The 25270-nt window shown below is 36.5% G+C and overlaps 1 protein-coding gene across 1 annotated transcript in view; it reads left to right on the top strand.

Annotated features, from left to right (window-relative positions):
• Positions 1-25270, top strand: part of BBS9 (Bardet-Biedl syndrome 9) — a 316290-nt gene that overhangs the window by 181027 nt on the left and 109993 nt on the right. Inside the window, exon 21 of the mRNA XM_009886210.1 lies at positions 14834-14944. Within this exon, the coding sequence (XP_009884512.1) occupies positions 14834-14944 (111 nt within the window). The remainder of the gene's footprint in view (positions 1-14833; positions 14945-25270) is intronic.

Below are 25270 nucleotides of genomic sequence, written 5' to 3'. Positions count from 1 at the left end.
GTTCTGGGTCATTTGGAAACAGAAAGTCTATATTCAGTCAATGGAGTTTCTTGTTTAGTATTTCTAACAAATATTTTTTCTATACGTGAAGGAAATACAGCTAGTGTCTTAATGTAAATGTTATAGTGCTTCATAAAAATAATCATTTAATCACTTTATCTTATATTTGAAGTTATTCTCAAGTCCATTTGTGAAATGGTGGTTAGTTACACATAGAAGAAAACTTCATGAGCATGTCTTGAAATGACTGCTTAATTAAAATAAGCTTTCTCAAGTCTTTAAAATCCTATAATGTATTGTCATGTACTCATAGAGTGTTGAGGGATGTATTGCATTCTATATGCAGGTCTGCTTTCATAAATTTTACATGAGGAGGAAAGTACATTGACCTGTAAAGAACTGTTTGTTGAATATGAAATAATGAACAAAATTTTAAGTTTCAGGACAGGTCAGAGTTAGAAACCTTTTAAACATGATCAGAGCGGACACTGAATTCTGAACGTGAACTCTCAACACTCTCAAGACAGGCCACTATTGCTTTGCTTTACTTGGTATTGTTAGACATGAACAAATTAAAGCCAAGGGACAGAGAACACTTTTTTTAGCAATGAAATGTATTTTTGCCCTTTGGTCATTCTGTGTATGAAATCACTAAGTTTATTTTGTGGAGGGGAGCCAAGAGAACTTACAGTGTGTTTCAGTCATTTTGAGTAGGCAAGAGAATCAGAATGCCACAGACATTGTGAGCTTAGCTATACAACAAATTCTTTATAAGAACGCAGACTTTTAATGCAAGGAAATGAAATAGCATGATGTTTACACAGTGGGATTTTTTTGTGGGGTATGTGGTTTGTGGGTTTTTCGTTGGGTGGGGTTTTTTTATAGACATTGTCTCCCATCAAGTTATTTCTTTTAATGAAGGAATTTGGATCTTACTGAGGTCAGGAGGAACTTTGGTGCTGTCAGAGAAAAGTTGATATCAAGTGAGACCAAAAAAACCAAGTCAGTCAAAAAGATGTAATTTATTTTTTCATATTAAATATTTCTGCTGTCTAATGATATAAGGAGGATAATATATGGTAGTGTTTGTAGTCAGTTTGACTTTAAACTATTTAGAACAACTTTAGATATTGTGCACATTGTGGAGACGAAGAAATTGCTCATGCTGTTTTTAAACTTTTGTCAAAACACACTGTCAAAACAAGTTAATATAAATGATCATAGGTTTGATGGCAGCAAACTACAGTTAGATCTTTGGTTTGCCACTCAGATACAGGTATTTGGACTTAAATTAGTTTCTTTCAAGTGATGTACAAGTAGAGAAGAAAAGTATACATGATATATTAGTGCTGTGGCTAGAGGTAGAAAGAAGAAGGGGAATTTAAAAACAACTGGTAAAGGAGGAGTGACGTTGTTGAAGTATAGAAGGATTAGCAGCCATGGTGCTATTTTAATCAGTAGCTTCATAGCGAAAAGTCCACCAAATAATTTAAAGCATATCCACATTTGCAAAAACCTAACTTCATTTGAGAATGGTTTTAGACAGTAAGAGCCAATTTCAAATGATGTTTAACTTCACCTTCCAAACCAATTAGTGTTTATAGCCTAGAATTAGGGATTCTAGCATGCTCTTTTTCTCTAGTTCTGTAACATGGAGTATTGGGTTTGCATGGCAAGGTTTTGGTAGCAGGGGGGCTACAGGAGTGGCTTCTGTGAGAAGTTGCTAGAAGCTTCCCCCATGTCCAATAGAGCCAATGCCAGCCGGCTCCAAGACGGACCCACTACTTGCCAAGGCTGAGCCCATCAGTGTTGGTGGTAGCACCTCTGTAAGAACATATTTAAGAAGTGGGGAAAAAAACCCAACCCAAAGCTGCACAGTTGCAGCCAGAGAGAGGAGTGAGAATATGCGAGAGCAACAACTCTGCAGACACCAAGGTCAGTGAAGAAGGAGAGGGAGGGGGCGCTCCAGGTGCGATAGCAGAGAGATTCCCCTGCAGCCCATGGAGGTTAACAGCGAAGCAGATATCAACCTGTAGCCTGAGGAGGTGGATGTGCCTGAAGGAGTCTGTGACCCCGTGGAGAGTCCACGCTGAAGCAGGCTCCTGGCAGGACCTGTGAACCCATGGAGAGAGGACCCCACGCTGGAGCAGGTTTGCTAGAAGGACTTGTGATCCTGTGGGGGAGACCCATGCTGGAGCAGCCTGTTCCTGAAAGCCTGCACCCTGTGGAAATGACATGTGGAAGGAGCCCATGCTGGACCAAATTGTGAAGAACTGCGTCCTGTGGGAAGGACCCACATTGGAGAAGTTGATGGAGGACTGTCTTCCCTGGGAGGGACCCCATGCTGGAGCAAGAGAAGAGTGTGAGAAGTCCTCCTCCTGAGGAGGAAAGAGCAACAGAGACAGTGTGTGATGAACTGACTGCAACGCCCCTTCCCTGTCCCCCTGCACCACTGGAAGGGAGGAGGTAGAGAAAACCGGGAGTGAAGTTGAGCCTGGGAAAAAGGGAGGGGTAGCGGGAAGGTGTCTTAAGCTTTGGTTTTATTTCTCATTCCTCTACTTTGATTTGATTGTCAGTAAATTAAATTAATTTCCCCAAGTTGAGTCTGTTTTGCCCGTGATGGTAATTGGTGAGTGATCTCTACCTGTCCTTATCTCAACCCATGAGCCTTTCATTATATTTTGTCAACCCTGTCCAGCTGAGGAGGGGGGAGCAATAGAGGGGCTTGGTGGGCATCTTTTGTCCAGCCAGGGCCAGCCCATCATACATGGGTGTAATGTGATTCAGAGTAGTTATAAACTACAAAAACATGGTTTAGACTGTGGGAAGTTCTTCATTATAGTTTGAAGCTCTAATTACTCACCGGATTATTTATGGCTTTCATAAACAAGCCTGGCTTCTTGCTGAAGCCTCTATATTGATAAATCTGTCACTTAAGTCTCACTGATTTCTTCTTGGAAAAAACCCTAAAGATTAATATCACTGTAAATAAGAAAAAAGTTGTACTAATTAGGAAGTCTGAAATTTTCAGCCTCACAATTAAGGAAAGGTTCATCTTTCCATACTACACTCTAGGGAAAATGGCATATTTGAGGCAAATAGAGGATCAGATGTTTTGTTAATAAAATATAGAAAGTCTTCAGAAATTCTAAAGGGTAGATACTATAGGTAGCAAATACTAAATTCAAATTGTATGACAAAATCTGTCTTTAAGTCACAGGTTCTTATGCATAAGATCTCATTTATGTTTTCCATTGTGGATCATAGGAAGAACATTGAAACTGAGACCCAGTCATGTTGCTGTTTTTTCTTGTGCATAAAATGTTGTGTTATGAAGCATGTCTATATTATATAAGATTACTGACCAGAAGAGATTATTGATTACACTTAAAGAAGATCGTAATGCACTTTTTGACACTTCCATTACTTCACATCATTACTTCATGTTGATGTTATGAAATACTCTCAAAGACCCTTTGGTCAGTCCCGCCCTCTTCTTGCTGCACGTCCAAGAGCCTTTTTTGGCTACCACATCCACTGTAAGACATTTCTTTCACCAAGTCCTGCATCACCAAAGTGTGGGAAAACTCTGTTGCTCTTTAGACATGCCATATAATATACACTGTGTTTTAGTTATTGCTGAAGTATTGAAGTCCTGCACTTGTGTGGAATGGAGTGCCTCTTCCTCTATATACACTTGTGTTGCATTACTGGAGTTATTTTTGACCTGTTTTTGTGTTCAAGAATGGAGGACTTGTTAAAGAAAGGCTTAGATTGGGGCCTCACACTTCTTGAAGGTGCCTGATGATAGTAGGAAAGGAAGTGGAGGGAAATCAGAACACTGGCAATTTTTGTGATGTATAACATGGTAAAATCTCTCTTTCTGTGTCAAATACTGGAACAGGTTGCCCAGAGAGGTGATGGAATCTCTCTTTTGGAGACACTTGAAAATCCTTTTGATAAGTCCCAGGGCAATCTGATCTAACTGGAACTTCTCTGATTACGAGGTTGGATTAAACGACCTCCAGAGGTCCCTTACAAAAAATTATTTAATGAGTCTCATGATTAGCCTTTGTGAGTTTTACTGTTTTGTTTTCAGCTAGATGAGTTTCTAGATCTGATGTATCACATAACTTCAGGTGTACCTTTATGCCAGCAAAGAGGAGATAAAGGAGACCAAAAAATAGGATGATAGAATGAACTGCTTATTTTATTGAAAGCTCACATGACTGACTTGAAATAGTTGTAAAGCTGCAGTGTAAGATTCAGTTTTATCACTAGAGGAGAAATATTTTTACTTTTAAAGAAGAGGTATGCAGGCATGAAACTACTATACAAATCAGTAAAAAGCATCACTAAACCCGTTTCCTCTCTTTTTTTCTTGATTGGTGTGATTGTGCAAAGCAATGTGTAAAATTCTGTCATTTTAGTTCATTCTTCTCTTCAGATTCAGGTTAATTGTCTAATACTTTTAGTTGTGTTTTGAATAGCATATTTGATCCTTTAGTCTTTAGACTGCTTTGTCTAGCTTCCTTGCAGATGAGGTAGACGTTTCTAAATTATGTTTTATTTAAACTATGCATTACAAGATTTATGTTTGATTTGACATAGACTTTCTTTAGCATGTACTAATGTTGTAAAAAACTAAGAAAAATATGATTTGGAGGGGTAGGGAAGTAGAGGTTACCCTTGTCATACAACTTTCACTTTGTACTTTAGCAGATTTCAGGGTATCCAGTCACAGTTACAAAAATACTGTTTTAAAAAAATGAGTAACCCCTTGTCCCAGTCAGGCTACAGGATGATCCTTAAAGACTAGAGAATTAAATAAGCATAAGGCTTAAAAGTAGCTGACTTAGAGCATGTCTGTATTCTACTTGCTCTGTCACTTATTTTATTTATCATCTTGGACAGTAGCAGCAATGTCAGCTTTTAAATAAGATGAAACAGAACAGTTAATCCTGTGCCTTCCCGTATAAAAAGCCACTTTGTTTCAGACATAGCATTTTATTGTAAAAACAGACCTTGCTTTTTACCAAAAAAAGCAGGTTGGATTTGAACACAGTTCTCCCTAAATATCCATTATCTTCTAGTGGATGTAATTCATTTGATGACATTAGCCAAATTGAGTCTCTCCCTCCTCTCTGAAAAGTTCAGTGCCAAGGTTCTCCCAGATTAATAGAGGTTTTTGGGAGCATGGTTTCCCCTATCTTCAGATACCTTGTCTTTGGCAGAAAGGTACTTGGCAGCTTTGTAAAGTTGGTTCTCTTTAAGGTTTATCACGTGAAGCGCACCAGTCCCTGGCTACTTCTGAAAGTGCTTGCACAAGATACTATACAAAATGTTTGCTTCTATGAATTAAGTCTTTCATTCTTAAACCAGAATAAAGTTGCAAAGTAACCTCAGTAATGGAACATCACTTCTATCTTTCAGTTCTATCATTTTCATAATATTTGAACGCTACTGATGTTAGTAAAATTGCATGATTTACACAGATATAGGTGTGGTACTAGTGAAATAATGAAATTCTATGCAGTTTGTAGAGTAAAATGTGCTGAATAGGAGGTTCTAAGCGAAGGAAAAAATTCTGTCTGCAGGATAAGATGTAATTTTAAAGTATTATGTACAGTTCTGTGCTCATTTCCTCCAAATAAACTAGATTAATTGAGTGGCATTATGATACTAGATGGAGCCAAGTTGCCTTTTTTGATTCCTCCTAAAATCAATCCCAGAGATTTTAATCTCATAAAAGGTTGAGCTAACACAAGATAATACTTGGATTTATTTGGTCAGTGGAGTATATCGTAAATGAAGTATTAAATAGTAGGTGGATTAAATAGAAGTAGCGTATGTTTCTTATTGCAGTATTGGAGCAAAGACAGGTTATTATAATTTGATTTGTCATTAGCTCCTAGTACAATTAATAAAAATCATAGTCATTAAGTAAAAGTGAAATTTTTTTAGACTAAATAAATACAGTGTAACTCAGGTTTTACATGTTATGGACAAGTCTTTTATCTGGGTACAATTGAGAAAGTAGAAATTTGCAATAGATGAAAACAAAGTGCGATCTTTGATATAATTAACAGAAAAGCAAATATTTTTAGCAAAGGTTGCATTTCAAGTGTGGAAGGGAACTTCATTATGAAAAAGAAAATTCTCATTCTCTACTTTGATTTCCCTGACTCCTATTGCCCAAGGGATCTATATGCTGTTTATCTTGGAAAGGCACCAGATAGATGTTTATTGGGTTTATTTCAATAACATTAAAAGAGGATACTTGTATCCATGTTTATTTCATCACGGAGCTGCTTATTTCCAAGTAGTATCTGGAGATACAGAAGAACAGAGGCTAGTTTGTTACCCTCTTAAAAATACAATGTCTGATTACTTGTATTAAATTTCAGCACTTGGCATTTTGTATTTTATAGTCCAGTGTCTCTCTGAAGGTCAATTGAGTAAGTGTGTTTGCCAAATACCTTTGGGAACCTGAATTGTCAGAACTAGAGTTTTTAAGTGTTTACGATATCACTGCTGGGTTTTTTTGATGAAATATTTTCAGTGATACTTTGGTCCCAGAATCTTTACATATTTTATTTTCTATTGTGAACTAATGGTTTACTTCTTACAGCTGGTTAAAGTAGCCAGGTAGCCTATTTTTGGTGGTGTCTCGTGTTCACTTTGAATGCTGTCAAAATATTATTAGATAAATAGAGAATAGCAATTCATTGGTGTCCTCATGATTAGATAACTGCTCATAATTAGATAACAGATAACTGGATAATTTCAGAATACTACTAGATAAATCTGTATCTATGCTGTCCTGTATTGCCTCTATCTTCTATTTGGAGAGATGGAGGGGAGGGAGAAAGGATGCACAGTTCCTGTTCAGGGGTTGTTCAAAGCCCTTTCTCTCTTGGAAGTCAGAAACCTAGTTTCAAGTAAGAAATAATTTATGATCAATTCCTTCTTGTTCTAAGAGTATCTTTTATTTTGCCAGACCCTAGGATTTCTGGCCTAATTGCATTATTGGTAAAGATCAGTCTGTTCCATTTTTAGTCGTCTTAGCTAAGCAAGATTGGTCATCTGCTCATGTGTCTCTAAGGTAAGTGATTTCTGTATGATCTTAGTAACCTTCAGCTGAATTTTTCCAGGTTTATTTAATCTGTCATGAACATGGTAACAGGAATTGAACACAGGATTCCAGATGTCTTACCAGTGCCTTGTTCAATTGTATTACTGCTTTCTTGATCCTCCTTTGTAATATTGTCAGGTAGATTTCAGAATTGCATTTACCTTTTTCCTGGTCATCACACTGGAGCCTTTTTCTTTTATCATCTTGTAATTATTTTTGTGGGGTTTGTATCTTCTTTTGTTTTCATAACACCGCCATTTTTGATGACAATAATGCCTCTCATAATATTAAAGCAACTGCAATTGCTATTGAAATCTGATGTTGGTATTCTGTAGCTAAAATTTGACATTTTGTGTATTAAACTACTTTATAATCCTTTTCCAGATTGACCAATACTCTTTCAATAGCCCATCGCAATAGTGCTGTGAAGTATTACTCTACCACTTCAATTTTGCCTTAGAAACATACATCCTTCAGTACCTACGTTTGAATATCAGTTACTAGTTCACTGGCTTCTGTTAGCCACAGTGTATCTGATATTGCATCTGATGTCAGTAGTTTTGTCCCTGTATTCTATTCTCTTGCCCAAAACCACGCAAAAGCTTTTTCTTTGATTTCACTCGATTTCTGATCTGAATTAGGAATAAGCCCTTCATTCACGGTTTCCGTCTGACTAGTGTTCCATCAAGACCCTGCACAACAAGGCCTCATACAGCAAATTGCATTGTCTTTTATTTCACATTCACAGCTGGGACAGTCCCCTTTTCACTAACCTGCATTACTGAGTTTCCTCTTGTTGTTAAGAACTTGTAAACAGTGTTTTGCTTACATCAATGTACCTCGGTCTCCTTGAAGGTAAATAGTTGTCTGGTCCTCTTAACCAGGCAAAGAATTGTCACCTTGAAAGTCTTGCAGTATGGTTGTGTGACAGAACACTTTTGTAACTCATAGATTACAAAACTGCAAACCATGCCACAAACATTTACTGTCTCTTCAACTTCCGACTGCAGGGAATGAGGACTTGCTCTTTCTTCGCCAATAAGTCCAAAATTTGTGTGTGTATACATACATGTATAAATATGTAGTGTCTATATGTGTGTCTGCATGCTTGCATCTTCAGCTTGAAGAATGCTTCATATATGTGCTCCAGGAAACTTAGGTGTTTTAAATGGGAATAGGAGCAAAACATTTCTCTAAACGTTTTAGGATGATGAATGTGAGCAGGGTTTGGTATCAAGGTTACAACAGTCAATTTTAGTCTGTCTCCTTTCAATGTACAGTGAAGAAAGGTTAGAGGCTACATACAGACAATATCTTGAACTTTTTTTTTTTGAGAAGCATGCTCCAGAGATCCCAGCTGCTCTGAACATTGACTTTCAGGTGTTCTCTTGGGGTGTGTTGGCAGGTAGAAACCAGAACTGACATTAGAAATTCATTTGAATACACTTTTAGGAAAAATTATTAGGAAAGTGTTAATCAAAGGGAGCCTTACCTATGTAAGTTTTTGATGTAAATCAGTAAAAAAGTCAAAAGATCTAGTAGCCTCCTTACCACTGTGCATTACTGAAACAATGCAATAAATACAAGCTCTACAGAACTGGAAGAATGTCTTACTGAAAACAAAATATTTGGTATAAAATTCTTTATATATTTCTCATATATATCCTAAAACATATATGTGCATATTTCACAAAATAAATTTATATATGTAAACCAGAACTAATAATGACAAAACCCTTGCATGTTCCTCTTGCTTCCTGAAAGGGTAGCATGAAATTGTGTTTGTTACTGAATGAAGAATGTCCTGAAAATGTGTTGATGACAGTATATTCTATAACTTCTGCTACTGCTGTATTTAAGCATTTTGAAAGAAAACCTTTTCCAGTTATGCTAAATGAAAGCTGCACTTAGTGGTATACTGCATATGGGGAAGAGGACATGAGACCCAGTCAACAAAAACCACCAGGTGTTATGTGAGGCAGCGTAGACTGAAAAATACAATGATTTTTGTGGTTATGGTGTTTATCAAGAGTTGATATTCCCCTTGAAAGTTTCTTGTCATAAGCTGATTTTTTTTTTAATGCTGTTACATAAAGGCAAATGGAAGTCCTCCAAGCAGTACAAAACTGAGAGTAACAATTACCTCTCCCAACACATACCAGAACACAGAGCATGTTTTTCAGCTCGTCTGTGCTCATCAGGTGAATAGTTGTTGGGTGGAACGGTATACTTATGTGGTCGAAGCACGACTGTCATCATTCGTCCTTTGTTCATAGTGAGTAACAAATGACTTTTGGTAGATATTGAATGGCATTATGTAGTTTAATGTTACTGCGTTCTCAGTCCTGCATTAGTAAGGGTACTACTGAATGTTGATTTTGATTGTGTTCTTGGCTGAATGTCCAATAATGCTTCTTTAATGAAAACAGCTGTTGGATCTGTCCTTAGCAATGTGTTTCCCAATGCCATTCATGTGATCTGCATACCACATGCACTGAACCTCATCCTGGAAGAGTAGCCAAGACAATTTGACAGTTTAAACAGCATAGTTGCTCCCATAAAGAGGTTATACTGCCAAAGTACCCTGAACTTCTCAAGTCAAGATTTTATGAATTCAGGCATGTTCAAAATATTTGAACGTGCTACAAGCTTAAACGGAAGCCACACAATTGGTGCAAATCATCTCTGCATAGCTCTCACTGGAAATGGTGGCAGCAATAGGACAAGCTGTGGAATTTATGAACTGGAAGTTTTGCTAAAAAACATTTCAGTAAAACAACAACAGAACAACAGTCTGGTATGTCTCTGTGTACTTCCATTGAAAATATATTTTGATGATCTTCAGTCACCTTGGACTGCATGTTCAGTTGGTATGATTTTTCATTAATTTATTATTCTAATGGAATGCAATACAGAAATATTTTCCATCATTTCATTGAATTTGGTTATGTCAAATCAGGCACAAAACAATGGAATTTTGTGACTTCACAATTGTACCCACGCTATTAGACTTAAGTGCTATGTTTTGAAATCTATAACTGATTAATTTGTGACTCTACATTTTGCTAGTGTACATCTGAACTAAACCTGGACTGTTTTCTACTGCCAGTTGTAACCATGTTCATTATTAGATACCCATTTAGGAAAAAAAAACCCTTTATTTTTCTCTCTCTCTCTCTCCCCTCTCTCTTCTGCCCCCTCTCTCTTTCCTCTCTCTCTCCTCTCTCTCCTCACACTCTACAATGGAAATATGCTTGCATTCCTGGAATGTGTCTATTTAAAGGACAGACTCTAATCCAGACCCAGTATGTGAATAAATGTTCCCTAGACCTCATCGCACACTCAAATATGTGTTGTTTTCTTCTATAGTTTTTACTGGTTTATCTTCTTTCTAGAAAGCAGCAGTAGCACTGTCTACAAAGTTTGCATGCAATGTTTACTTCAACAAGCAAGTTACTTTCCAATGGGTGGATCCTAATAAGATTTACAGGACTTGAATAAAGGTAGCTAGCAGAGTCAGTAGAAGTAATTGGTTAATGCTGTTTTAGAGAGAATGATCTCTAATAACTTAGACTGCAGTTTTAGTATAAACTTCCCTAAAGATTATGGACAGCACAGTAAACCCAACTGAATGTGGTTTTGCATATAGTTTTGGAGTATCTATGAAATAATTTTGCTGTTTAGATTATCTCCATTTTATAATAGTATACACCTGGATGACAAAAGCCACTGCTTAGAGAGCTTCCTGGTCACATATTGACTCTCTTGCCACCAAAGACTGCTCAGGAAGCCTTTTTTCCTTCTTTCTGTAGATTCTGGTAAGAGTTAATTTCAGAGGAAAATGGAAAATTTATGGACAGTTTAGATTGTGATTGAGTGGAAGAGAAAGAGGAAACCCAAATAGTCTTTCCCTCAAAGTGCCCTTTCATTTTTTAGATGTATACTACCTTTGTTTTCCTGTTTTTCAACTTTTAGAGCCATGTTAAAATATGTAAAAACATGGTGATAGGAACCTGTAGGAAAACTGTCAGTACTTAATTTTTGTTCAATATGTATGATATGTTTATGTTTCCTTTGGGTGTGGGTGTCTTTTTCCAACTTAAGAACCAAATGTGTTACAAAAACAGATGTAGTGAAAATAAACAAGAGAAGTCTCATTTCCTTTGGTGAACAAAGTTCACAATTAGCTTGAGTGTAATTTTATGCGTGTTGTACCCTATCAAACAGTTTGCTAACCAAATCTTGCTTTCTTGGATTTATCACAACTGATAAAAGATCTGTGATGTCAGACAAGAATTTAGTTACACAGAAAAGGGGCAAAGAGTGGGTCAAATGTAATAACATATTCTAGATGTTGTTCCTGCCAACAATTAATGGGGAAATTCATTTTACGAAGCACTGTTTACAGACTGACATCTGGAGAACTTCTCAACTTGGATCATTTCCAGTGTGTAGATTTATGTACTACTATTCCTGCCTCTCTTTTCCCCCTTTTTCCTTAAATATTTCACTTTTCTGATTTGTACTATTCGCATAATTATCAATGAATGGGAATTATTCTACTGCTGTGATTTCTTTTAGGATTCCAGGTGCATAAAAATTTTAAATGCTTGCTAAAATGGACATTCAGTGGATACTTTTTGAAATTTATACAGAGATCTACAAGAATACAAAGAGGTTTTCTTACTTAAAATAAAAGTTCTGTTGGTCTCTACCCAGAGAAGTCAGAGTAGATACCCTGAGAAGAACCCCCACAGTATGAAATTAAAAAGTTGAGAGTCCTAGCAGGAAAGGTTCTTTTTTTTCAGATAGTTGTCTTTCTGAGTTGCAAAATGTTTTTAAAATGCAAAATCCTGGTCTACTGTGGTTTAAATATTATATTCAGTGGTGTATATTTGTGCCTTATCAAGTTTAATTTTAGTCTACCGAGCGTTTGCAATTTACTTTGAATTTCAGTTCTTTCAGTGTGACAGTTGTCTTAGTCTGGTCTTTGCTCCTTTTTTCCTGTGGAATCATAGCATGTTGTCGAGGCTGTCCATCGTTACCTTGAGGATGGGTATCTGTGCCTACTGGAGCATCTGAACAAGCTAGGGGACATAGTTCAGCAAATTTTACTAGTTCCTTCAGTTAGAGGGTAATACTGGTATTGAAAGAGTAAGATAGAAATGTGGGGGCACAAAGACCTTGATCATGTAAGCCTCATTGCCTCAAAAGACTAACAATATCACTATTATATTGCTTTCTTGGCTGGTCATTCATTTAAATAATTACCTGTGCAAGAGTCCTGGTGAAATCCTGCCCCACTGGCAACAGTGCTGTCAGCACATGGAATGTCTTTATGAAACAACACTATTTAAAAAACAATTCATAGGGAACAGTTATTAGTATTGTTGCAAAAGTAAGAAATAATAATTATTAATATTGATGCTGATACTATTAATACTGTGTATTTTGTCTACACTTTCTTGGTATATAAAGTAGTCTATCATTGGTAACATTTCAGTCCTAGCTATACTGTCAAGAAAATAAAGTTATGGAAGAAGAGAATTTTGCTTTTAATTTTAATATCCTCTGATAGTATCAGATGACGAGTAAATCTTAACAAATCTCTCGCATCAAAATCAAGAGCAGGAAGTCTTGTTTCCTTTCAGCAAGTAGTGTGTTGTACCTAAGGGCAAATAGACCTCTTCAGACTCTTATTCAGTTACTACCAGTGTTGATGACTAATGAAGTCCTAATTTTGGCATCAAAAGCCATCAATTTTCAAGGCTATGTAAGTTACTGAATTTCAGGTTTTAGAATGAACGTTGTAAAAGTTCTTTTACTTCCATGTAGAAATTCAATAGATGCTAATTGACTCAAGTGAATTTTCACTCATGCTGTTAGAAAATGTTATAAAACCTTTTAAAATGTACCATGCCATTCTTAATAGTTCTTTTGTGCAAGAAACCTTAGTTTTGTGTCCTGTATTTACAGATTACTGTTTAATAGGGTATATTTTATCTGAAGCATAAGAATGAAAAATATCTGAATTGACTTTTAAAGCAGTGATTTCCATTTCATCAAATCTCATAGTCTACATTTTAGTCCCAATTCGCAAATGGGAACAGAAGCATTAGTTTACTGATATTTATTTTCATTTAGGGTGTAGGTACATTTTTAGTTAATGCAACTTCGTGCGTTGTCCCAGTGTTACAGTATTTTAACATGATGACAGTTTTCTGATTTGCCGTTTTCTTCTTCAGTTTCATAGCAGGTACCCTAAATATCTGAAGTTGTAACAAGTCATAAGTTTGCACCTTGCTGACGTGTTTGCTCCTAACCTTCCTTTCTAACTGAAAAAGATTTGCTTGCTCTAAATCAAACATAAAACCCATGCTGTATCTTATACTTTCTGTCAGGGTGTGTAGTAGCTTGTGTCTTTCCTCTTCCTTAGGAACAAAGGATGCTTTATCAGTGCTTCATCTGGTAGGAATGGGTGTTTTCTCAGGATTCACTGGAGCTGCCGTGCTTTACCCTGGCTATACAGTGTGGTACATTTCTGCAGGGCATCGTGCATTGCTTTGCCAGTGCTTCTGAAACTGCTGGGGAAACTGCAGCTCTTCTACTTGGGGATGCAAGCTTATCTTTAACAACTATTTTACTCATTTAGTTTGTAAGGAGAGAATAGCCTGTGTTGCTGCAAATTGGATACACCATTTATGGGGCCGGGAGTAGAACATTTCATTTCAAAATAGAACAACTCTGACATAAAGGTGAAAAGTCTTTGTGCTCCGTTGGGAGTTGACGTGTGGTTTATAAACATGTGCTTTCAGAACACAATAGACATGGATTTGTTTGCTTGCTAGTGGTTATCCTGGGAGGGCTATGAGAAAGGGATGCAGCTCAGCTGTGTACTGTATTCTTGGCAATGCATTACTTGTAAGGCCATGTTTTTGCTGTGGAATAGTGACACATCCTCCAATGTCCTGATTACAGCTGTTTTGAAATAAATTTACATCAACCTATTCCACTGCAAGCTACTGCAGCTGTCTTCAGGTGATACTACTACTAGATTATCCCATTCTTCCTCTTTTAAACATAGGCATTTAAACATGTTTGAAGAGAAAGCTATAAGTCATTGTGTTCTCTAATGAACTACTCAGAAAACAATATTGCAAAATACAAACAATCTATTATGCCATGCATCCTAAAATCACTTGAGTGGCATTGCCAGTGCAGTGTGTTATTGGACAGTGAAAGTGTCCCTGTTTTTCCAAATCTCTAGCGCTGAGTAAGAAAAATACTATATTTAGTAGCCCATCCAAAAAATATCATCATATCATTCTCTGTGGCAAGCTAACAATCTTCATAAAGTTTGTTGACTTTGTAAAGTTATTTCATTCATATTTAATTACTTTTATTACAAAAAGTTATTTGTATCTTTTATGTGGAACCAGCTCTACATATTCTGCGGTCTTAATACATTCAACCTTTTTTCAAACCAGCAGTAGTAGAGAGAAGTCATTAAGGTGAAATCAGCCTTCTGAAAAATGGTGAGAGTTTTCTTTAACAAATGTTTCTGTGAAGTGAAAGTAAAGACTATTCAGTTTTATATATTCCTGTCAGCTAATTTATCACCTCTGTTCCTTAATTATGCACCGATGAAATTGTTTTGTTACATAAACACCACATTAAGGTTCTTCCATTTTCAACTAGGTGGCTGTACTACAATCCCAGAGTCTGATTTAGAGGAAAGAACAGTTATACCGGGCTCTACAGCAACATTTCCCAGTCACGGGCAGATTGCAAAGCAGAAATCCAAGCCTGGTAAGAAAAGGAAAATTATGTTGTTTTACTTAGAGGCATACAGCTTGTCTTTTCAGAATGCTTGTGGACATATGAAACAAATGGCATATTTTTCAGGCATTGTTAGCATAATTTTCAATTTTTCTTGTGATTATTTGTACAATGTGTAGAATCCTGAGTTTACTCAGCTTCTTCTATCAAGAATAGTTAAACTGTAGAGATCAGTCTTGGAATTAAATAACTTCACAGCTGAAAGATTTTGTGCTACAGAATACTTATTCACAACCTCTGCCACAGAGGCAGAATGAAACTAAGGACAATTTTGTGTAATAAAGGCTTTTTTTTTTTCTGCAGTATAGTGGTTAGACTTTGTGCCAGCTGATTAAAATATGGTCATTACTTATCTTTTGTGGGGAGACTTCCTAGAATTTCAGAAAAATATTATTGGATATAATAAAATAAAATTATACTGGCTATAAAATATGCTACATACAGTGATGACACATTTTCTGGAAAGACTTCATGCTGCCGGGAACTGTGATATAGTGTTAACATATTTTAAAAGCAGCACCGTAAAGTAGTGCATTGCAGTTTAATAAAGTGCCTGGTAAGCTCTCGGGCTTTGACGTCAGCTATTTCTCATTTTGTTTACTAAGTTGTATCTTCACTCCTCTTTCCCCCCGCATTGTCTGATTTTTTTCCTGTAATTTTAAAATGTATTTGAATGTTCTTTGTAAATCAGATGTGTTCATGATAGATGGGTGTTAAAGTTAAGAAGAGCAGCTTAGAGGTTGCAACCAACAACAGAAATCTACAGAACGTCCTTATACATCTGCAAAAACCAGTTAATCGTGTGTTTAAAATGCATTCAGCTGCTTGTTTGCCCAGATAACTGTTGCACAGACAGGCAGTGAGTTGGAATATGTAGTTAATTGCAATAACAGAATTTACATTAGCAGATTTTTAATAATAGGCACAGAAGAATAATATCTAATGCAGAAATGGATAATAATGCTACAGTGTAACCTGAAAATCAAAAATGAGTATCTGCTCAGAAAAACAACCTGAAAAATCCACTGAAGGCCTAGAGCTTGAACTTTTTTCTAGAGTGCTAATTACTTGCAGTTTTCATGGACTTCAAGTGATAAGAAGAAAGGAAGCTGTCAAAGTTGACATACATATAGTTTAACCTTTGTCATCTGAATATATTAAGTACCCTCCTGGTAATGGAAAAGTATATTGTCTGTCTGATGCAGGATACAATCCTCATGAAATTCCAACTTCTGGCAACTAGACCAATAAATCAAGAACATACGGCAGGCAATCCATCTTCTTTGTCTGATGCTCCATTCTTGCGATCAAGCATGTATTTGTTCTTCAGTAGTGTTCTGCTATGTTTAAATAACCTGATTGCTGAAAAGACTAGCATGAGAGGAAAAGTGTGGAAGTGTATTGCTGAGTTCCAAAAATAGCAGCATGGGGTGCTGCATATCCTATTGTAGGTCTTAGTCTATGATAAAAATTGAGACTTACATCACATAGCTGGCTTTTGTTGCTTTGTACCTGTAAAAGATAGAATGAAAACCTTGAAAGCTTTAAAAAAGTCTTTAGGTTTACAGCCATGTGCTATACAACTGAATTTAATTCATTCACGGTAAGAATTGACTGCCATCTGCCAGTTAGTGCTACTAGAGAGCACCTAGAATATCTGCCACTGAGCTGTCTGGAAATTCTAATTGCTACAAGTGTGAGAGCCAAGGGAGCTACTTAAACCATAAGGTAACAGTAGGCATGAAATCACAGCATTGCAATGTTTTCCTGTACATTATATTTTTGGCCTGAGTTCTTGCTTAGGCACCAGAGACTGCAGCAAGACCATGGTGATTACAATGAGACCTCGAAGAATATTTGTTGTGTCTTATGTATATTTTTTATGAGTTTGCATTTAATTTATCCAATCAATAAGAGAAAAAAGGGACAAAGTAGAGTAAAAATTCTTTTTCTGGATATATCTTCCTTCATTTTCCAAGGGAGTTCCAAGTTAGATTTTGATTATAAGTTGAGAGGTTTTGTTTTCTTGTAGATGGCTTTTGTTATTCATCTCTCTAGCTATAGAGGTAGTTTAACGGCAATGAAAAATTATACTGGCTTTAGAGGGGTTTCTGTGATTTGCTAGTATTTTCATTGGGCGGTATCAGCTGAACTGATATGCCATGCCTAAGCTTCTAAACGTTCTCTACCAAAAAATCCCCACAGTTTAATGATAGATGTTTAAATAGATAAGAACAGATTGAGGCTACAACACCAAATAGCTCAAAACTGAAGAGAAAAATTAGGGTGTCTTCAGCTATAGTTTAGTGTGAATGTGGATGGGCACAATAACCGATACCCCTGTGTAGGAAACCTGAAGAGAAACATCTCTAGTAACAGCTTGCATTCACAGAGGAAGATGGAAATCAAAGGAATAAAACGAGCCGATCAAGTTAGCATATTCCAAAGGATTCTGTAAGTCATAGCAGAACCTCAGCTGACTGCGATGGACTACCATCTGTTGAAATGCAGTGAGAAGTGTAGTTACGTACTTGCTCCATTGGGTGCCAGACCAAATCTTAGCGACAGGATTTTGTACAGGTTGAATTCTGTTAAACTATACACAATGTGGTGGAGGGAAAAAAAAAAAAAAAAAAGAGTAATGAAGTTACCTTAGTGTGAACACTTATATTTCTGTATCAGAACAAAGGGTAAGCTCTGATTTCTCCACTGATACAGTGTGCTGGAGTAGGACAAAATTCAAGCAGTTCTCAAAAGTACAATCGTAGAGCAGAACAAAGTGCCTTATCTACTGAACAGAAGTGTAAGACCTGAATCACAAAGGTCTCAGCAGTAAGCAGTGGGAGTTCCTCACCAAGAAAGGAAGAAACAAGTCCTCTCAGAGGTGTGCTGTACTTGGACACCCTTGCTTATAGCTAAATTGCTTGTGCATATAAATCTGCTGAAGAGAAGTGCTAGTGAGCAGGTTGGAACATAGAGAAATGACGAGCAAAGGAGGAAGCCTCAAGACCAAGTGGAGACCTGAGTTCTGTGCCAGACTCTGTGAGCTCCCTATCAGTATGTCTACGTTATTACTGCTGTGATTGCTGCTTGCACAGATGGTGGCCAGTTAGTCTTGAGCTAGCTAAATCCAGTATTGCTAGCAATCTGCCTGTGATAGCAGGGCATTGAACCCCGGCTGTAGAATTTACCCAAACTCAAAATAAATACTCAACAGTTAATTTACGTGAAACTCTTGCTGCTTATAAATATCTGAGCTTGTGAGTCTCTTGCTAGTGAGACATAGTATGTAGTATATGGAGATGACTGCCAGTCACTGCATTACATGCTAGTATGCTCTTTGGTCATACTGAGAATTTCTAAAAACCTTTTGAATTTCATGAGTAGATGTAGAGGTAAAAAAGAGGTCACTGCCTTAAATATGTTTTATGAGCTATGCGAAGAACTGAGGGAAATGGGGGGCTAAGACCTGGAAGACTGTGCTGGGCTGTAAGAAATTATGCTGTAGGGTAGCATCCTGCCACAGACTTGCAAGTTGTCTCATACAAAACATTATATTGAGACTTTCCAGGCAGCTGCTAAGTGTGTGAATAAGGCTTTTGGCTTTATTTGGAATAGCTACTTAAGACAGCAGAAAATGACATCTAGTAGTCATGCTGCAAGCCTGTGCAAGGAGAGAATGAACGATTCTGGCCCAGTCACAGTGTCTCTTTGGAAGGGGAATTAATAGTTCTATGATGTTTTATTTTTAGTACTAAAATAGTTCATACTGATTTTTTTTCTTATTTATTTTTTTTCTATTCCAAGTATGTTGTGATTCCATGGTAAAGAATGGGATCAGGTTCCATGATATTTGAAAGTTAATGATATTATTGCAGTTGTAGGAGTAGCTCCTTGCCAATGGCTTTTGCTTTGAGTGGGTACAAAAGTACTCCCTTGAACATTCTCTATCGCAGTGAATGGAAAATAATTCTTCCCTGCTTACCCCCTCAAGGCACTGAGTCTGTGTGTGTTGCATTTGGAGGAGTAACGTTAGCACGATAAATCTATCCCTGCTGACTTTGATCTTCTTGTTTTGGTTAGAGTGAGGACAGAGCAGCGCAGATTTCATTGTGGGCCACACAAGCCTGGTGGAGACTTTGAATATAATTTGAAGTTGAGTCCACTTTGAAGTCTCTGTTGTTACAGCGTTACTTTTTCCACGAGCTCACAGCTACAATACCAATGCAGATACGCTGACCTCTGCTGCAATCACAAGTACAAATGCAGTGATTGTAGACTCTTTCTTGTAGGTCCTGTGGACTTCCGTTCTCTTTGTTATGCTGTTCCTGCCATCTTCCATTTTCTTCTGTACAAGTTCTGAATTTCTTACTAGAGTTGCAGTCTGCTTGAGTGAGTGGTTTGATTTCAAGGAGAAGTTTTCATTTGTTCTAGAAGGTAATAATTAACGGAGATTTGCAGAAGTCCACTTCTCAAGTTCTTCCTTGTGCTTAAATATTTCTGATGAAACGAGGTGAAAACATGCTTGGAGCAAATAAGTACAAGGAAGTTCTTGTACGTGCTGGCTTTTTAGAGACATCTTAAGGGATATGGTGGACAACCTTAAAATACCTTTTCTCTGGACAATTAAACTGTGCTATTATTGAGCTTTAGGATGAAATAACAATATGTGTATTTATCGGGTTATAACCCTTAAAGTATGTATTCTGTATTCCTCATATGCTACTGCTGCATGCTGTTAACTATGAAAAAGAATTTCCTAAGATACATTTCTAACCCTTATTCCTACTGAACATTTTAGACAGAAAGGATCTAGTTCTGCTTTTATGAATAAAGAGTTTTATGCTGGTAAATCATGAGTAACTCCACTAAGTTGTGAAAAACCAGATGAAAAGTAGTTAGTATGAATCAAAGAATGGTTGGGCTGAAAAATGCATCTTTGGGGTTTTTTTGGTTGTGGTGTGGGTTTTTTTGTTGTTGGTTTGTTTGGTTGGGGTTTTTTTTGGAACAATGGTGCCAATTACTTTGTAGTTTGGTTAGTTGTTCAGGATTTTACAACACTGGGAGTCAGATTTGTCAAGTGTCATGTCATGCAGCTGTTGGAATTTTCACAACTTGTAATACGACTTGATTTTCCTGGCAGATATTTCACCACAGATCCTGTAAATCTATCCTGTAAATGATCTATCTAAACAAAAAAACTCCTAAATATTTAAGGGAAATGTTTGCCTGACTTTGCCATGATAGTTCAGAATAATCATTGTCTTTTCCTGAGAGAGCAACAGTGAGTATTTACATTTATTGTTTAAATACAAATATTTCTGAGAAGCTATTCATGAGACCAAATGAGACCAAAGGCTTGGCATTTGTACTCACTACTGTGCTGCCACTGTTTTTAGTTAAATTCTTTGTATTTTGCTGTTATGCAAATATTTAGATGACTTAAAGATTAAATTTCAAAGTTCTCATCTTGTATGATTATATTTAGTAAAGTAAATAAACTTTCATAGTTTAGTACTCATAGCATCTAAGACCAAAAACTGCCTCAGCATTTATATTTATGTATTGGAATAGATTTTTTTTTTAACTGTCTTTAATTTGAAGCATCTGGCTTATTACTTTTGATTAAATACACAGGCAGCAATACATAAATGACTGTGAGGCTGAGCTGTAAACCCCAGTAAAACAGACATTCTGAGACAAGTTTTCAAAACACCCTCCAAAGTTGAACCCAGACATTGCACAGCTGCGCATCTTTTCCTACAAGTTTTACTTTTATTTATTTTGTTACTTTATCTACAACATTGCATGACAATGTTCATGTAGATATTGTGGGTGCCATTGAAGAGGATCTTTCAACTTTACCCTTCTAATCAAAGACTGTTGTCCTTATTGTGCCTAGACAATTTTAGGAACTCTCATATGATTCCAGCCCACAAAGATGCTTAGTTATACATCCTTGTGTAAACAACTCTTGTTAGTAAACAAGATTACAACCATTTTTCTTTAAAGGGTCTAGTGACACATTTAAATCCAGCTATGTGCTTAATTTTTCCTGTGAATCATGATTTACATGAACACACAACAGTGTGAAACTGTAACTCATCACAAAGTGATGTAATATCAGATGAAATTTTGCAATAGGGTTTAATTTATTTGATTTTAGAAAGGAGTATTCTTAAACACTTGTCTTTGTACAAAGAGATGGTAAAGCGTTTTTGGGTATAAATTGTTGCCAGCTATCCACTGAGTCTTCATTTTTGTACTGTTCTTAATATTATCTTTTACCTACACAAATAAACAGAGGCATATCCTTGAATTCATTTTGAAGGGTGTTTAAATACATTGTAAAAACTCTAAAACAGGTCTATGAAAGATTTCTATTTGCTGTAGATCAGACATATATTCTTTATATATTGGACTAATAACTGTACTTAATTTTTGAACACACACAAGGAAGATACAGGTGGCCGTACTACTGTTATTGTAATTATCATTGTTTGCTACACTGGTAATCATTTGGATACTGATATTCTTGCCAATTACAGCAAAAGTATTTTCAATGTACTTAGCCAAGCAATTAACTTTTTCAAGTTAGGCAGTATAATAGGACAGAAATCAATCCTAATACTAACTCTATTGTACATGAGATTAAATAAAAGGGAAATGTATAAATTAAGCTAAAGACCATTTTGGAGCAAGGTATGTGCTGTCTGGAATAGGATTTCATGCCCATAATGAGCTTTCAAAACAATTAGTTGAATGAATCAATATTGTTGGCAATGCAGACTTTTCAGCTGTCCATGGCCACAGTTTTGAACCTGAACTTCTGTCTGAAGTTTGGTTACTAACTCATGAAAAAAGTAAGAACAATAGGTCTGACTTCAGACTTATTTTTTAAGATCAGTGGATTTTCAAACAACTAATTAACGGGGCTCATCTGAGGGGGAAAATGTGCCTCTGGCAGTTTGAGTTCAGTTTCAAGCATTTTTAAAAGTGAGTTGCAACACAGTATTTGTCCTTGAGCTAATGAAGAGTCTTGAATTAGAAACAAATCTGGCAAAAATGCTGAAACCTGTGATGGCCTCAGGTAACTGAAAGCTCCTTCAAGACCTAACCTTATTTGTAGCTCACTTAAGTGTTTCCCACTGATGTATTGTAGTGCTAGGAGACTAGATCCTTGTTCCTTTCTGTATGGACATTGCTCTATAATAGGAAAGATACCAGGAGCCTGCAGCTGGGCCCACCTAATACTTTAAAATTGCTAAGCTAATTGTTTCCACAAGAAAAGGTGCAAAGAAAATCACTGGGCTACAAAAAGCCTATTTTTCTGGAGAGAGCTGAAGAGATTTATGGAGGTTTTCTTTTCCACTGAGTCTGTTTTTCTAAAGAGCAGCACAGCTTAAGAGATTAATGTGAGAATTCCTTCATTAAGTCAATACCAAATGAAGAGCAGTTTCTCTTTTAGCAGGAGCTTGTATATACATCTCCTGTGAAATGTAATATAATACATGAGAACATAGCAAGTCTTATTTATGTTCTAATATTTGCAGATTCAAGTATATTATAGTGTATATTATCCACTGCAGTGGGTAAAGAGATCAGTCTCTGTATGTTTGCCCCATAGCAGTGGTTGTGGTAGTGTTTTACAAAACGTTTCCTTTCAAAGGTTAAAAAAGTCTCTGGCTAATTACAGTTTGTTTCATGACTGTCAATGAAACAAAGAACTGAGGGGTACCTTACTCCGCTTTGCAGGTTGTCTCAGAAATTGCTATGAGATTGCAGAAAAAAGGTATGAAATGAACAAGTCATAGTATAGAGAGCCTGAACCTTTTCCTTCAAGTTCAGTGACTTTAATGGAAAAAATAGTTTGTTTAAAGCACTCTTATGATTTGAGAATTCAAAGACACTCTTAACATTATTAGCAAAAAGTTGCCATTGTTGCGGATAGGGGAGCAGTAAGGAATGATACAAGGCGTAACAACATACTCATGGCCTTATCCAAAGCTTTTTTTTAAACCATGAAAAAACCTTTCCTTATTTTTATCAAGTCCTGAACATGAGAACTGCTGGTGGATAATAGAAGATAAGGAACACATAAAAGATAGGTTGAGAAGAAAGGGCATGCTAAATATGGAACAAAACAAAAATCAAAGCTAAAAACATTGTTATGAGTTCTGATTAGGTCTTGTATGCAAGAAAGGGGAACTATAGGACAGTGGAAGGAATCAAAAAAGAGAAGATTAAAAGCTTTTTATGTGACTAAATGTTGTTTTTCATATTTCCTTGGCAGTTATCTTGCATAACTATGAGCTTAAGAGGAGCAGATGATTGTCTGTCACTAGGATTCGTTCACTTGCTTGTCCTCTGCCAGTAAAGATGGGCAGGACAGAAACTAGCCTGACTTTTCTGTTATTTACTGCTGCTTACTTTTCCTGCGTGAAGGCGAAGGTTAATGCTCTGTTTTCCTTGCTAGCATTTGTAAGATTTCTTGTGTTGTTTTTGTTTCCTCACACCAGTTATTTTCTCTATCATATCAAGTGTTGCCATCTAAAGTGCACACTGCAAATATGCCCAGCGCTTTGTTTCTGGTAGATATGAATTGCTGGCTACCGTTTTCTCTCTGTGTTGAAATCTTTTCACTGAAATACTCAGTAAAACTTGTTTCTCAAGACATCTGTTTTCCCACCTAATGCTTTACTGTCTCTCCAGTTCTTCTACACAAACTTTTGTACCTAGTTTTTTGTTTAACTGGAAAATCATCATTTTGTTCAGAACACGGATAGCTTTGAATTTCATATGTTATTTGGATTAGTGTATTGTTCCTGGCTTCACTTATTTTGTCAGATCTTTGTTGGCTAGTGAGATAGTACACAGATATCTGTGCTACTTGCTTGAAGTATGTCTGTGAGTGAAGTATGTCTTGAAGTGCGGCTATAAAATATTCTTTCTACTAATGATTCTTTATATGCATTTATGTTAGATGTTAATGGCTCCTATATGTTCTTGGCAGGCTTTGAGAAAGATAAAATTTCGTGCTGTTCTGGTTTCTAATGAGGTATTATTTAAAAAAAAAAAAAGAATAAAAGGACGAAGAAACTCATCAAAATATTATTTGAATGCCCGCTCAGCATTCCCAGCCAAGAAGGATTTTGTGGCTGCCATTCTGACCTGCATTTCTCTGTATAAGTCTAATAGTTAAGATTTCTTTGGGTCCTTCAGTTTCAGGATGAGCAATGATGTTACAGAATGAAGAACACACTTTTTTTCCTATGGAGACCTAAGGCTGCAAAGTCAATGTGTGCATCAAGTTCTGCATGTTATTTTTTGTTATATGAGAGGGCAGGGCACATATCTGCAGTCTGTCACTTGTGAATTGTCACTCATTTTACTCAAATGATGTCCTTACTGAGGCAAGATAGTTAACTTTAGTACATGATGCAGGAAGGTTCCCATATAAATTGGCAAGAAAAAAACGGAGTCTGAAAACTCAGTCATATTCCTTAAGTATTAGTTGTAGAGAACATGGTTATTTCTGTCTTACCTTTTGTTTCTGAATTGAATAGGAAACTATGGCAAGCAGAGGAGAATACAGAGACTTTTGGCTTCCACCATCCATCTTTATATAAAAGAAGTAATTAAAAGTAAGATGTTCAATAGCACTAAACAGATCCAAGCACTGCACTTTAAGACCTCCTGTACTGCTGAAAATCAGTACTGCAAGTTTTAGGAAATCCCAACAACTCGCTGAGCACTCCAAGGATGAGTTTTTCCAGTGCAGAAACTTGGGGTTGGAATTGTATGGCTTATGTCATGTATAAAAGTCAGACTACACATAATAAAGGTTACTTTTCTCCTCAAACTATTTTGCTAACTTTCTCAGAATCTTGAAGTTAATACTAATGTAATTGTTTGATATATCAGATGAGTACTAGTTAAATCCAGGATGAGGCTGTAAAATGGTTTTCCAGGTCTTTTTTTCCAGGTTACATGAAATGCCAAGACTCACTTTATAGCTTGTCAACATTGGCCACCAAAGGGAGATTAGCTCTAGGTCTTTAGGAACCGTTCGCTGGAAAAAAAGGACACTGTGGAGGTGTTAGAGGTTATTTTCCAAAATATCTTCTTTTAGAAGTAATTTTAATGTCTTGCACCCCTTTCTGCCCTCCCAATTCCATGAGGCAGCCATCCATATTATGAGCTAATGGCTTAAACTTTCTTTAGAAAAAGAAAAAAGACTGTTTTTGAGATACAAGATTGCATGAAACCACCTGAAACTGCTAGTATCAGTTCTCT

This window comes from Charadrius vociferus, unplaced genomic scaffold (assembly GCF_000708025.1).
Source record: "Charadrius vociferus isolate BGI_N301 unplaced genomic scaffold, ASM70802v2 scaffold545, whole genome shotgun sequence".
NCBI lineage: Eukaryota > Metazoa > Chordata > Aves > Charadriiformes > Charadriidae > Charadrius > Charadrius vociferus.
This window is presented reverse-complemented; position numbering and strand designations above follow the sequence as displayed.